The 16,559-nt window shown below is 30.7% G+C and overlaps 2 protein-coding genes across 6 annotated transcripts in view; one reads left to right on the top strand and one right to left on the bottom strand.

The window, feature by feature from the left end:
• The window catches only part of LOC107445147 (uncharacterized), a 21,336-nt gene extending 13,798 nt beyond the window's left edge, over nucleotides 1–7,538 (bottom strand). Inside the window, exons 1-4 of the mRNA XM_016059486.3 lie at nucleotides 7,470–7,538; nucleotides 6,403–6,613; nucleotides 5,185–5,279; nucleotides 3,171–3,327 (exon numbers count right to left, since the gene is read on the bottom strand). Of these exons, the coding sequence (XP_015914972.2) occupies nucleotides 3,171–3,327; nucleotides 5,185–5,279; nucleotides 6,403–6,613; nucleotides 7,470–7,472 (466 nt within the window). The 5' untranslated portion in view covers nucleotides 7,473–7,538. The remainder of the gene's footprint in view (nucleotides 1–3,170; nucleotides 3,328–5,184; nucleotides 5,280–6,402; nucleotides 6,614–7,469) is intronic.
• LOC107445145 (lactosylceramide 4-alpha-galactosyltransferase) overlaps nucleotides 520–16,559 on the top strand; it is a 38,809-nt gene continuing 22,769 nt past the window's right edge. The window contains exon 1 of one of the 5 annotated variants that reach the window (XM_043049303.2): nucleotides 520–687. The gene's annotated coding sequence lies outside the window, so the exon portion shown is untranslated. Of the gene's footprint in view, nucleotides 688–14,225; nucleotides 14,616–16,559 lie in introns of those variants that run through there. The other 4 variants (XM_043049311.2, XM_043049308.2, XM_043049300.2 and 1 more) reach the window with 4 other exon arrangements.

Below are 16,559 nucleotides of genomic sequence, written 5' to 3'. Positions count from 1 at the left end.
TTAAATTAAAAAAAAAAAAAAAAAAAAAAAAAAAAAAAAACTGGTGACCTTTTTTCATTCCGCCTTACGTCGAATTTCGAAAATGTAGTAGCATTTTTGCTATCCGTACAGCGGTCCGCATGGCATTTTTTACGTCAAGTTTAACAGTCAATAATTCTTGAACTAAATTTTAAGGATTAATTTTTTTTATTTCATCGTATTTCAACAGTTTTTTGTAATTTCAAGTTTAAGTCTTTTGTCGAAGAAAAAATTCAACGTTAAATTGAACACTCAAAACAGCATTATCGGCCCTTACGATTTCTTAATATCCAGATTTTGAAACAAAATAAATTTTAAAAGGGTAATTAAGTTAAAATTTTTTAGATAAAAAGGAGCTTTCAGTACGTGTTACTTCCCAGTTTTGTAAGCTGTACTGATAAAAATGATAAATACAATCTATAAAAAGGCAAAATCAAACTTTAATCACTGTGTATATTTCTTACGCCTTTTTTCTTCTGTTATCAGAACACTGAGAATAATGAAGCTTTTTTTCCTTTCTTTTTTTTGTTGCTGTAAAAGCACGTTTTTACTGAATGAATGATGCATCATAATAATATTTCATCGTTATTTCAGTGTTAAAAAAGTTTTATTTCAGATCACAGTATTTATGCATCTAGATTAAAAAGATTTTATACTCAAACATATTGGGTGAGTAATAATTCATAATTGAATCAAATCATTTGTTTTTTAATTATATTTTTGTTCTATTAAAGCGTGTAAATTGCTTGAATGTAAAACATTTGAAAACTTCTACATTTTTATTTGAAATATGGCATAATAATAAGTTTCCAAAATTTTTATTTTTCAAACTATTCCTGTTCAACAATTTTTAATACGCTTCAGCTAGAACCTTTTGAGGAATGATAATATTTGTTCACAGCTATACCAAAACAACTGTATGCGATAGTTACTTAATTTTCTATTTTTCAACAAACTAATAAAGAAATTTTTCAGAAAGCAACTATTTTGTATAACTGTTACCGTTAATAGCCCAAATCAAGAGAATGTCGACTTTCACCGGTGAATGTCAATCACATAGTCGATTTGGTGAATATCCGAAAGATTTGTTGCATCCGATTTGATATTAATTTATTCGTTGATATTGTTATATTTATTCGATATTTTTATATATGCTGAGGATAGATTAGGAGAAACAACAGTGTAGGGTATACTAGGCTAATATATATCGGGCAATGGCACTGAACTAGACCTAGTATAGATGTCGGACTATGTGATTGTCAACATTCACCGGTGGATGTCAATAATCACCAATTTCGGTCATTCACAGTAACATAACTATTGAGTGTGGACAAATGTCATAAGATACTTTCGATTATTGGTAGTTCTTTTGATTAATAAATTTGTATTTTTTTTAAGATTGTGATAATAATATCACTGATTCGTACGAGGAATGAAAATCATAAATAAACAACGAATTGATATTGATTAACTCTCCGCAATCATACATAAAGCTGAAAGACATGTGTATAGGATACAATAGGATCTTTTCGGTTACAGTCAATTTTCAGATTAACCTTTTCACGACTGAATCAAAAAGGAAAACAGGAAAAAAATATTTTACTGTTCCGAATTTCTATTTTACTGCCTCAAGTCATAATAGGACAAACAAAAAATATGAATTATGCTGACAGGGGACTAATAATCCTAGGTCCGCATACGTGGACCTCAGGTTTTAACTAAATAAAAGAATGTAATAATATAAAGATATTACAAATGTTAAATTGCACTTTAGATACAAACATACATATTGTTATATTATGGTCCATTTAAATACAATGATGAATAGATTTAATGATTATTTTGGAAAAAAAATTAATGAAAAAAATAATAAAATTGAAAATTAAAATAAAAAAAAATTAATTAATTTTTATAATTAATTAATTTTTATAGTTAATTAAAAATTAATTAATTATAAAAAATTATTAATTATAATTATTTTGACAATAAAATTAATTAAAATTACAAAGGCGAAGTTTTTTTACAGAGAGATGCAATACTACATGCAATATCAAAGCTTAGCAATGCATTACTGCATGAAATCTCAGTTTCACAGCTATTTTAATCATGCAATCGATGCAAAATAAATAGTTATTGAAAAGAATCTATCACTAATTACACCAAAAATATTTTATTCTTGAGGGCAACATTTCAAAACAATGGAAAAAAAATACAAAAAGTTAAAATTATTGAACGTATGTATGTATCTTAATATAAAGCTGTTAAAATACATGGAAAAATATTAATAATGTATATAAAATTAAATATTCATAATACTATGAGATTTCACTTGACTACCACCTTGTCTTAAATTTCACCATATGTACCGAGGTTTTCCTTTCCACGTTATACAATTGTCGATTAGCTTCATCAAAAAGTCCTCCAAAAAGGCAAATTTTTCCCAATACTTGATCCATGAGTTCCTTTGTCTTCTGAATTAGGTATACTTATTCGTTAGGACTCATGTTTGCGAGAACGAGAGATTGAATCCACCCGATCGAGGAATTCTTGCGTATCAAATGGTGACTGGTACTCGTAAATCTGTCGGGGTCATAAAGTCCTACAAGTTCCATAACAAATCAATGCCTCTTTGGGTGCTCATTCAGGAGTTCCCTTGTTTTCTGGATAGGGTTCAAAATTACAAAACTACGGAATTGATCATTGGTAGTCGTAAACTCCAATTTGGGTCAGTTGTTTAACGATGTTATAAAATAATAAAAAAAAAAAACATTCACGAATGTTTCAGTGAGGATGAAACTATATAGCTTATTTTGGAGATCATAACTAATATATATATATATATATATATAATTAGTAAAAGGCGCACAATAAATTAGAATATTTGATTGAATGGAGCAAGTAAGCTAACAAACACCACTGTTGTTATCGCTCTCTATATAAGAAAGTTATTGTCACTGTTTCAGAAAATTTTCCCTGAAAGCTATTTTTTCTCTCATTACTCAAAAACTGATGTATGAAACTGTATGAAATTTTACATAATCCTAGAAAAATATTTGAAAAAACATTCATTTTTGTGAAAGTTTCAGCAAATCTAAAAAAAAACATAAAGTGCCCAATGCTTAATTTTCATTAATAAAAAAGTTTGTTCTTACTTAAAACTTTAGTCCCATATAAAATTGGATTGCATGAACAATACAGACTTTGTACAGATGGTTGGCAACCTTCAAGGAAGCAGTACATCATCCAACAGTTTTTCTTCTTATAATAGGCACAGTTATATCCCGTATGAGTTCGAAGGCATCGACATATCTGAATAAAACAAGATACTCAATTGTGAATACATTAGGTACTCTATTTTACAGGGTGTCTCAAAAATATAGCGACAGTAAAATTTCAAGGAATGTAGGATAGGGAATTGCTTAACCTCCGATTCACACATGCAGTCATATGTGCATGCGATTAGTGAACGTGTAAGAAATTTATCTTACATGTAGTTTCTCAACATTCGCCCTTCAAGTAGGTGGATTGCATGCAGTGTGAATGGCCCCTCCCTGCAGCTGAAAACGTCAAGGGACAGTGGTAACAGAGGTAAAAGATCTAAAAGGACACAGATGAAAGATTAATTGAAGATATTCAATAAATGTAATGAATGCAAAGGGCGTACTAAAAGAATACAGTTAATAATATTGCAACAGATGATTGAAATTGACTCCATAAAATGGAATGCATACCATACACCAGTGCTTCCCAAACTTATGACTTTTGTGTACCCTTCCTAAATTTTTCGTTACGCTGTGTACCATTAATAAAAAAATGAATGTATTTTTTACTCTAAAAAATTATACAAAAGTTGAAAATCACAACTGGCTGTTGACACCACTAATTATTAACAGTTAACTATGCAAAAAATAACCACAAGAAAAATACGTAATCGTAAAGTTTCATAACTAGCTTTGTTTTTAAATAAAATTTTTTGAAATTTTCGTTTGTTGCAAGATATTTCGCATAAGAACGCGTATCCCCGCTAAACTGTTCCCGTACCCCTTGTGGTACGCGTACCACACTTTTGGAAACACTGCTGTACACCAATGGAATGTCGGACTCACCGATATCGTTGATTGTCGCAGTAGTACGGATGAGTCTTGGTATGAGATTCATAGCTGGCTCCACTAGACTGGGGATGGTATTTTCTACAAGTTCTTCTAGGGTGCTCTGCTAGCTCTTTATCGTCTATTTTTTGCGGGTTATTGTTCCCGATGTATTTCGAAGCCATTTGGCTCTGAGACTCCCTTGAGTAGTATTTCTTTTATACGTGTATTTGTTACCTGATTTATTTGTGTTTAAAAGAATCGTTATAAGAATCGTCAATTGAAGTCTTGTCAATTCAAGACGTAAGAATCTCATTTAAAAAAAAGGAATCGTTATTATTCAAAACGCTTCTTCCGTTGTTATCATCATACTAACTTCGAAATTTAAACCTAAATGATAATTTGTAAAATGAACTTAATCTCGCTGCTCTAACAATATGCTAACACTGAGGTATAATGGTGCACCGCTTGCAACAAGAACAAGTTAAAAGAAACCAAATCAAGACTGCCAGAAAAGCGAGTTCTTTTTAAATCTAGCAACCATGTCACCTTTTTTTAACCATATATCTATAATTAACTAAAACAAATTTTCACTTCAAACTCACCAATATTTATATCATTAATATCTCCCCATACCGCAAATTTGAGCTCAGAAATTATATAATTCATTTATTTTTATGAAAAATAGAAGTATCTGTTTGAAAATATTGCCTCTCAGAATAAACTGTAGTAAGCAGCTTTATACTTACTGACCGGAAGTAGAGCAGGTCAAGAACTGTAGATACTTCATTTACGTAGCACTGTAGCTGCACAATGGACTATTGGGGTCATGGGCTAATGGGCTATCGGTCTGGGAAACATCTCAGAGAATGATTGAAGACATGCCATCGCAATTCCGATTTTCTGCAGAGGGGATGGCTCCCCTGCTTTGATAGTCTGACAACCTGTGTGCAAAGTCGAGTACTTTACGGTAGAACAGTTTAACGAGGAACGATACCACGCACCCTTGGTCCCTACACAGGCTGATCAAAGTGGCAATATTTTTGAGACACTTTATATATTAATATATTCAACTTACATTTTCTTCACAAGTACCAAATACGCAGAAATTCCAGGTTGTTTCATCCTCTAGGCTAAAGCGTTTATCAGGTAAGCGTCCAATGCAGTTAGGAGCTGGAAGGAAACTAGAATAAATAATGGAAAATTCAACTATTTTATTTTATGAGGGACATATTAAATGAGTTTTATGAAGATTAAATTTATGGAGAACTAAATAAAGTATGACCGACTGTTCAAGAATTGGGCGGCTTTCGGCTTGATGTTTCCCCATTGAAGTCTTCAGATAAATTTACTATCTTCTTGGTAAAGTTCCCCAATAATTATTGATTTGGAGCCGAGTCACGATGGTTTATTAGTTAAAGTATTCAGCTGTCATTGTGAAGGACAAGGGTTTGTTCCACGGTGACGGCTTGGAGTTCACCTAGCTTCATATAAAAAAGTATAATCTGTGTAGCTTGCTGACGACATTCTCAGAATCTTGCTGTTGTTCCCACAGTTGTTAATTCTCCGACCAACAATTGGCTGTTGCGGGAATATTTTTCTTTTAAATTATTGATTTGCACCAGTAAACATAAGAGTTTTTATGCTAGTACTAAGCCCATGTTACTAAAACATAATGTTCATCTGTAGATTCTTAGGTTACAAATTGTTCGCCTCCCATCGATGTGGTCCAGGCTCGAATTCCAGAGTTATCTGGTTGATACAAATTCTGCTCCCGGTTTGCACCAACTACGGAGCTGGCTTAAAATATCCTTAGTGGTAGACGGATCATGGGTTTGAATCCTCTTTTCTTTGGGCTAACCGTGGAAGGTTTCGGTGGTTTTCCTCTCTATGTAACGCAAATGTGGGTTAGTTCCATCAACAAGTGCTCCACTAAGGCTAATTTCTCTCAATACTTGGTCCAGGAGTTCCCTTGTCCTTTGGATTGGGTTCAAAATTACAAGGCTATGGAGTTGAATACTGGCAGTCGTAAACTCAAAAATTTGGTCGGCTGTTTGGCACCGATTGTAAAATGAAACACAAAATACATAATGTTACTACTACGAAAGGAACTAGTCGAAATTAAAATCTAGTTGGAAATCTGAGAATTATTCTTTGAAAGGGTTAAACCCGTCTGGAGAATTAAAAAAAAACAAAAATAATTAGTCATTGGTATCTGAATCTTCCTAAATTTTCAGCATAAATAAGCAGATAATAGCCCTCGCATGCTATAAAAACAAAAGTAAATGACACATACTTTCTATATTTGTTTTGATTAAAGCAACAAGTTGTGATATACGGCGAGGAGTCATGGCTATTACAGGCTGTTCTGGTGGCGAGGGACGAGTACATTGCAAGGCTCGATCTAAACTTTGTAGCAATTCAATTTCAAGGTTTGATTTGATGGATTTTAAAGAAACTAATACGAGCATAATTATGATGACAACAGTCTGGATAGTCAAAATAATCTAAAATAAAAAATGCAGCAATATAAAAAAAATTTAAAATCTTTTTTTAAGCTTTTAAGCTTTAAATCTTAAAGCTTTTAAATGTCTATAAAACAAATAAATAATTGAATACTAGATATAACAATGTGGCCAATGGGACAAACCCCAAGTGCCCGCCTTTAAAAAAAAAANAAAAAAAAAAAAAAAAAAAAAGTTGCAGCACACGAATAATAATTTGGAAAATTGGTTTCTCATTTGCAATTTTTTCATCCGAAAAAATCCCATTTTCATCTAATTCTTGCAAACTGTACACAGAGGATAAGGAATTTTTTTATTTCAGTATTTTTTTTCAATATAATAAAATACACCGATTCCCATCCTCCATTATTTTTAATACTCTTTAATTTTTTTAGGTAAAGTTCATTTTCTTCGTAAAGCAAATAAATAAAGCATTTTACCTTTTCGCTTTATCTAAAATAATAACGTTTCATCTTGGCGACATTTTTCAAAATCGTGCTTCGGCTCAAAATCTACTTATTTCATATTAGGCATTTTTTTAAAAATATTTTTACTTAAAACGCTATTACGACTTTAATGCTATGTATTCTTTTATGAAGTCGAATTGGATTATAAAAATTTCTAATGTAGTAACTGTTTGTTACAAACTGAATTTATCAAATTAACTCATTAAATTTAGTAAAGAACGGGAATTTATAAGTAGTACTAACCAAGAAAAACAAAAAATTTTTTATTCACCATTAATTAATTTTATCTATAAAAATATGATACCAAATAAAACATTAAAAAATACACACATTTTCTTATTTAAACCAGCATAGATGATATTTAAGAACAAAAATTTATCATAAATCATTACCATTAGTGAAGTATAATTTATTCGAGGCTATTATTTTAGTATTTTGATAAAAACACATCTAAATCTTTGTTTATTTACTATATAAATAAGTTTTTATGGCAGTGAAACTAATTTCTTTTTCAATAACCGTATTGTTTGAGGCTCAATGGAAATTACCATTGACAATTACTTTAACTTCAACTTCTTTGCTCAAAATATAGAACAACAACAAAATATGGTTTCATATAATTACAACTGCACAATTTTGAACTACCTCTATTTTAATAATGAAAGCACTTTATGACATCATTGTGATAACACGAGTTGTGCCATTTTGATATAAAGTCCCTACTTTACAATACTATAAAGAAAGTCTCGGACAATATATGAAGCCTTATTCTTTCTATTTTATTTTACAATCGGTGCCGAACAGCCGACCAAATTTCTGAGTTTACGACTGCCAGTATTCAACTCCATAACCTCGTAATTTTGAACCCAATCCAGAAGACAAGGGAACTCCTGGATCCATTATGGGGATAAACTTTGCCTTTGTGGAAGACTTTTTGATGGAACTAGACCGCATTTGCATTATATGGAGAGGAAAACCACGAAAACCTTCCACAATTAACTTGACGGTAAGGGCCATGTCCCGTCTACTACTGATGATACTTTACATTTGCCCGGTGGTTGGTACGGAATTCGTATCGACCAACCGTAGCTGGAATTTGAACCCTGTCACCTCATTGGGAGGCGAGCCTTTTGTCCTCTGATCCACCACGACTTTTGTTCCTTTTATTGCATTTTATAACCGTCACTGAACAACCGACCCAATTTTTTGGGTTCATGACTACTAATGGGGAAAGAAAGTATTACTTTTTTTCAATAACGTTCGGTGAAATTTACAACACATTGTTAGAAATGAATTTATTGAACAAAAATTTTAACACATTAGTTTTAAAACTTTGAATTTAAACTTTTTTCAGTAGATATTACTAAAATTATTATAATGCCATACATATTACCCTGCTCTAAAATCTTAAAGGGAAAAATTATGAGAAAACTATGTTTAGATATGAAGGCAAATGAAGTAGGGTATGTTAATTCTTCTTTTCAACCTTCGTTATTATTATTATTTTTTATAGTTTTTTTTGTGTATTGTTCCGAAAAATATATTAATTTTTAAACATTTCGTAAAATCTTTTTGTTCTTCGAAAATATCTGTGTAGCCACACAGTTGAAACTTTAGTCTTATCAATTCCTTTTTCATTTTTTTTTCTTTTCGGTATAACAAATTTTTTTAAAAGAACACGTTAATTTAATAAATGAAAAATTGTTAAATTAGTTCAAACACTATTAAAAATTTTATTCCGGTAATTTTCTCAGAAATTGTTTCTCTCGCCAGTTACTTGCAAGTATTATCAGGAGATTTATGTATATGTAATTGAAATAATTTTTGTGCTAATGTTACATTTTTAGTTCATGTCACATACTTTTAGAAAAAGGAAAAATCATCTATAAAAAAGTGCTTAAAACAATAATAAAAAACACGCAATTTTAGACAAAAAAATTTAATTTACCCGTAATGTGAAGTTTTAAAAGAAAGCAAGCCTGTCAATGACATAACAAAGGGAAGATTTTTTTAAAAAATTGATTCAGAGAATTGTAAATATAACGATTGTACCTTAGACACACTTTATTTATTTACAGTATAAGTTGAAATGACTAAAATGAATCAATACATTTCTAACAATATTTCTAATAACTAAATTCACTGAGTATAGTTGTTGAATCATGGAAAAGTTTAGGCCTGAATCCGTGAGTTACTTACAATATCTTTAATTAATAAATACTTTCAATTTAATATAAATGTTCGAACAAAATTCTAAGTACAATTTTCTAAGGGACTGTAAAATATGATTGCTATTTCTATGTTGTAGTTGTAGTTCATTTACGTCGCACTAGAGCTGCATAATGGGCTATTGGCGACGGTCTGGGAAGCGTCACTGAGGATGATCCGAAGACATGCCATCACAATTTTGATCCTCTGCAGAGGGGATGGCACCGGTAGCCCGACGACCTGAGAGCGAAATTGAACACTTTACAGTAGAACATTTTAACGAGGACCAATACCGCACACCCTCGGTCCCTACGCAGACTAATCGAAGTGGTCACCCACCCGCACACTGACAGCAGCCAGTGATGCTTGATTTCGGTGATCTGATTGATATTCCTATTTATATGCGAAGACACTAAAATAGGATTAGAATTAGAGATAAAGTAATTGTTATATTCATCTCCTATCTTCCTAACTTTACAATAAGGTAAAGGTAAGACGAATTGATTTTCAAAATATATGAACTGAATTATGTATGAAATATGTTAATAAAATGTATGAAATATAGAACAAAATTATTGTATTAGGAAGAGAATAAACGTTAAATGTAAAATATTGTAAAAAGAACATTTTTATAATGTTTTTTTTTTCTGAATGCGACTTCCAACAAGGTTGCGTTAAACGTTTAACGCTACCATGGCAACGAGCAACCTGTGATCCTTGCAGGAGAATTTAATGTGAATTTCTCGTTACCGAAGCTGAAACATTATTAATCTTCCTTAAAAACGAATTTGGATTGGAAATGATAAATGGTAGGAATGATCCAACAACCAAAGGGGGAACTACCATTGATGCAGTTTTTGCAAGAAATATTGAAAAAATAGAATTCAAATATTTCGTATCTTACTTTAGTTATCATAATCCCATTGTAAATGTCATAGATTTGGATATTTCTCCACTCGAAAATGATAACTAAGAGATGCGATCAATTGTTAATAAAGTTTGTCTTAAAGAAACATTATGATTTCACTAAAAATCAATTTCTACCCCTTCCTATTTTCATTTCCACATTACGAAGTTTCACTTCTTCCGCGCGGAGGGACTCCACGCACTATTTTTTTAGTTTGATTTGATGCACATATAATTTAATAGGATAGAATTTTTTATTTTCAAATTTAGTGGAAAATGAGTGAAAACAATCCCACGGACAATGAGACGGATTTAAGGTTATGTCAAGGTACGTCTTTTGTGAATATCAATTGATTGTTCCTCTTCTGAAATTACATTATGACGCATTCACATACATTATTATTACAAATACATTTTCCATGGCAAGACGATGAGGCAACCACAAGCACTTCCACTCTTTAAAGAGGTTCACGAGGGAAAAATGCACAATATTACCGTTATTACAGAGCACGGAAGCGAGCGGAGCAGGAAAAAGAGACGTTGAATAGAACTAGTGATCCTCTACGACTGCTGATTCTTCTACAATTAACGTCGCAGGTTACGAAGTTTAACTTCTTCTGCGCGGAGGGACTCCACGCACTATTTTTTTAACTTATATATTTTTTAATAAAATATTTTTTATAGAATATTTTTTATATACACTGGTGCTTGAAATAAAGAGAATTTGCAAACTTGGTCGATTATCTCTAGAACTACTGAAACGATTTTAATGAAATTTGATATGTACATACATTTATACAATACAAAATAAATAACCATTCAACAACTGTTATACACACACATGATCGGGCGTAATATTCATTGGAGTCAGAAGGTATGAAACAGCGGTTGCAGAATAAACGAACAAAAATGGTTTAATATGGGTATAGCCCCCTCTTACAGATTTACAGGCCTTGCACCGTGATTTCATATTTGAAATAAGGCAATTTATCATTTCCTGTGGCAATTGGTTCCACTCGTTCACCAACGTTCATTCCCTGGATGGCTCTCGCAGGGGGGTAGATAGTAGCAATTGCCCTCCCCAGAGCGTCCCAGACATGCTCTATAGGGTTGAGGTCTGGAGATCTGGCTGACCAATCCATCCGGCAAATACTCTCAATCTCTAGATATTCGCCGCCCAGAAGAGCTCAATGTGACCTCTCGTTATCGTTTATTAAAATGAACTCAAGGCCAACAAAAGCGAACATATGGCTCAAAGACATCATCCCTATTCCTCAAACCAGACACAGAGCCTCTTTCAAAGACATGGAAAGGTGTGCGAACATACAACACGATGACTGCCCAGACCATTAAACCTGCTTCGCAATAACGGTTGATTTTGTGGACATTGGAGAGTAGCTAGCCGGTCCCTGGTTCTTTCCACATGAACGTATGGCTAGAATCGGTGTTTAGGCTGAACTGAGACTCATCAGTGACGAGAACGATCGCCCATTGATCTACACTCTAATTTCTTTGTTCTCTGCACCATGCCGAACGCACTCTCGTGTTAATAGAAGTGAGCGGGATGCAAACAACGGGTCGCGCATCCTGGAACTGCTTCCATAAGTTACACACGACGCTGGACGTTAAATTTACGAACCTGGACCTGAGATTGACCTGTTTCTAGCCTCACCAAAATTCGCCACTTCATTCAATCAACTAAACGTTGGTGGTTACTCATTTTTACTGTTACAGTTTGAATTTAACCTATTGCCGCAAAGTAACACCAAGAAATTCACCAAGGTGTGCTAGCGAACGATAGGAGTTTCAGCTTGCGCGCACTTATAATGCCTGTTTCTCTACTTTCTCCGCCTATACACACGTGTACGCTTACGTATTTGCTGTACAAGATTTTTATTTTTGGTCTAGAAGCAATGATTTTACATTCAGTTCAGTTCTTTCATGAAATTCTATAAAATATGCAATTTTTTTAAATTTATTTCAATAGTCTATGAATTTTTTTTCAATTTATTGAAATATTTTTGTCAGTCACATGGTTTACCATTTTCAGGTATTTCATGACCATTAAATATGCAACATAAGTTATTTTTTTCCTTTCATTTTGCTTGATTCCTCTATTATTATAACACCTGACTTAGATTATAACTCTATGTCATCGTTTCTCAATGAGTACGCAATAACATTTGCATTTAGCCACATTCATCTTTTGTTATATTTTGTACTTTTAGCCAAATCATGATTTTTGATGTATAGATATAGGAGTATGAAAGTTTTATGAGAATGCTAAGGAGGATGAACATAATATATTGTGAGTTTCAGATTCGTATAGTGCTCTTTTTTTAATTAAAGATTTAATTTATCCCAAATATATAATTTCCAGAAAAGGTAATATTTATGAATAATTGTTTTAAAATTTAAAACATTGAATTTTTAAAAAAAATCATTATGTTTGTTTCTTCAAAAAAAAAGAAAGAAAAAAAATGATTAAGCCCAATTTTAAAAGCTTAAAATGTATGACTGTATTAATATTACAAAAACACGTTACTTTTAAACTTTATCTTAAAGTAAAATTTCTTTGCAACTCAACTTCAATTAAAATAATACAGACTTCATAATAAATAATTTCATTTTATATATTTAAGGACTTGATTTTTAATTTTTTAAATAACTTAAATATTTTAATATTATATTTTACGTTACGTTATTGGTTCTGGTTCCAACTGTACTAAGATAAAGTGCTCGACTTCGCGCACAGGTTGTCGGGCTACTGAAGTGGGGTACCCGGGACCATTATGCAGCTTTCATGCAACTTAGTACTTTTTAGCAGCTTTAGTGCGACTTGTGCAGCTTTAGTAAATAAATTACAAAAACTACAACTACGTTGTTAACCTTCAACTTTATTTAATTATTATAAATTTATTACTTTGTTGATCGAATAAAATTTTTTTAACATTTTAATTAACAGTTATATGTTTAAAGTTACTACTTTTGTAAAATTTAGTATCTTTTTATTTTTTATAACAGTTATTTTACAATAAATATTACTAAATGATGATTACAAAAACCATAGAGAGAGCTAATTTATGAAATATATTGCAACTTTAAATCTAATCCAGCATTAGTCTATAAATACATCATATATGATCGAATTAAATATAAGCTTACCTCCAAATAAATATAATTCTTCGAGAGTATTTTTCTAACTGATTAAAAAACTCCTTTAAAATTAATTAAATAAATAATTTTCACAACAAAGTTTCACGATTCAAAGATAGGAAAGAAATTATTAATAAAAATGTAAATAAAAGGTAAATACAATAATATTCGTAGAATAAGAAATAGTCCATTACATTAAAATAAAAATGTATTTACTCCTAAGTAATGTTAGGAGCACCCTCCATCCACTGGTTACATCTTATTTCAATCCTAAAAAGGCGCCCCTAAAAATTTTCCTTGTGAAGCATTTATAACCAGATTCAAACAAACTAGCTATCTTCTCCTACATTCTATAGATATGTCACATTGTACCTTAAAAATAATTCTCCATGGCTATCAAAATAAAGATAGACAAAGAAGGGTAATTTGAAGCTGTGAAAATTTTTTCTGTCGTGAAAAAGAATCGGCTAACTTTGTAAGTAAACGACAGGTACAGGGTATCATCCAAAGTATTGCTTCCTTTTGAAGGAAGAACAAATATTTTATATTTTCCAAAAAGGATGAAGCTCATATCGATATTATAAAATGATTTTTTAAGTGTTGTTCTTTATCTAATAAAAGCAATAAATGACTCAGAAATTTTTTTTGACTTAAAAAAAAAAAAAAAAAAAAAACTGGTAGTTTAAGAAAATATTAAAATACAATGGGGAATCCCCTTCGTCACCTACGTCCTTAATCAATTTATTTTCATTGGATTTCATATTTTACTATTCCTATTTCTTAAAAATTCTGAATCGAGTAATATATAAAAAATTGACATGATTTTAGATTCTCCTCTTTTCAATTGTTGACCTTGTTGCTCAAGGTAATAGCTGACAATTGATTTTGATTGAAAATTTAGATGAATGAACTGGTTGACAAAAGACAGTAAAGACCAGACAGTAGATAATCAAACGTCACATCCGCTTTTTCATTCCTTAGCGTGTTTCCTGGCGCGAGTTATTAGCCAATGAAATTTCACTCTTCACGCGGTAGTCATGGCAACAAATATGAAATTTGCTTGTTTATCTTCATAATGCTATTCTTAAGTGTTTTTCAAACTAGCCCTACAAAGATATTTGTCTTATATCTTGTATGAAATGCTTCCTTCAAGATCAACATGAAGCATAAATAAAACATTTCTGAATGGTGAAGAACTTTTTTTTCAAGGCAGTAATGAACAAAATGTGGTTAACCGTTTTGAAAATTGTATAACATAATGTGCTCGAGTAATGTTTTTCTTTCGATGTTCATTTTTTTAAAATTACCTAGTTATTGATCTTTGACAGTTTTTATGTATTTGAGTTAATTTCGAAAATTGCTTGCATATAATTTTGTGTATTTCAATTATATAAATTTATTTACCCTTTTTCGTATTTTAATTTTGATCGTAATTATCAAATATGTTTTTTTTCCCCTTAATTATTTTGCATGCAAAAATTTTGTTATGTTTTTTTGTTTGTTTTTGTTTCGTTACAAAAATTTTACAAATCGAAATTGAAAAGTATGATGTGTTTAGTACCTACTATTTTTAAAAACAGTCACAATTCTAGAGTTTTATATGAAGTTAACAACTATCTGTTAGGAATGTTTTCAGAAATTGCTTTTTAAAATTCGCTGTAACTTCCGTTTATATGCTTTCTAAGTGCTATCAAATAAATTCATAACTCATTAACTTTATGAACATTTTAAATCTAAATAAATTTTAATTATTATTTGATTATGAAAATAAATAAAAAATAAAATTTCAAAAACTATTAGCTATAAACTATGATACAAAATAAATATGCTTATTAATTAAACTTATACAAATTGTCATCATGTCTTTCAAGATGTATTTATTAAAATGTTAATTAAAAATAGTTGATCTTATCATAGCTTTGACTATCTAAAACTAAATAGTCTAGTTGTATAGTTAAAGATTTCATTTTCTTGTATATTTTTTAAATGAAATATGGACTTTCATTTTTTCAACTCTGTTATGTACTATAAGTACCAAATGCTATAAATGTTCTTTTAGTTCATGCAATGCATACCTATATATTCTAAAGAGACTTTACATTAAAAATAAAATAAAGAATTGTATTGTAATGGATAATTTAGTTTTTATAGTAAAAAACTGTAAATTATCTTCTAATTTTATTTTTTACTATTTTTTTTAACATTGAACAAAAAGCACATTAACAAAAAAATAAAATAAAATAACAAAATTAAAAGTAAGTTTCATTTCCGTTCATGTGGCTAACCAAAAAGAACCAACATTCAGTAAAAAATTTAGATGTTCACTTTTTGTAATATTTGATAACATTTTGAGTAACGTGTTCTAACTGGTTTTTGAATCAAACAATTCAACACACTTTCAGACCATTAAAATAAATGTCTGAATATTTCTGTGGTTGTTAATCAATTGAGTTATTGATATTTTTCCTTCATTATTACTTCAAAATTAATTCAAAATAAGAAGGATTTATAATCAAATTCAGCCAGGTGTGGTAAGTGATATTGTTTTTCTTTTTATATTTTGCACCGTATTATTAAAAAATACAGGTAGGTAAGGCGTGCTTTTACCGATTTCGAGGTAGAAGTATGTGGGCTCTTTATAGGCTCTAATATTTGTTCCTTATTTTATATTTTTGAGATACTTTCAAGGGTTTTAGGATTGCTATATTATTTCCTCATTAGAGATATTTCTGTATCGTTATCTGTTGCACCAACTACAATTGTCAAGGTGCCAAGTAGATTTTAAATTTAATTCTTTTAAAAAAAGCACAACATGTAGATGTTTGCCCAGGGGTGGCTACGTGTTATATTTTTCGAGTTGGACCCTTTCTGCAATGTTTTTTTAAAAAATTTCTCATAGGCCGCTGCCTGGAAGTTGCCAAGATTTGGCGGTTCTGCCGCAGCTCACGATACAGAAATTCTCTCCCTCATTTTCTGAAAACTCTTATGGACAATCAATTTCTGTGAATAATTTTTGCTCTATCTAAATTTCTGTGAAACAGTATGATTTCATCTATATTACTTTTTTAATGTGAGTTTAAAAAATTTCATAAAATATTCACCTAAAATATAGAATGATCAAGGTTCTAATATGCAAATTCTAAGTTGTTTAAAATTTGAAAATATATTTACAATGTTTTTTTCTTTCTAAATATGAAATTTTTCATAAAAAA

This window comes from Parasteatoda tepidariorum, chromosome 4 (genome assembly GCF_043381705.1).
Source record: "Parasteatoda tepidariorum isolate YZ-2023 chromosome 4, CAS_Ptep_4.0, whole genome shotgun sequence".
Classification (NCBI taxonomy): Eukaryota; Metazoa; Arthropoda; class Arachnida; order Araneae; family Theridiidae; genus Parasteatoda; species Parasteatoda tepidariorum.
Note: the sequence above shows the minus strand (reverse complement) of the source record. Positions and strands in the feature narration are given on the sequence as shown.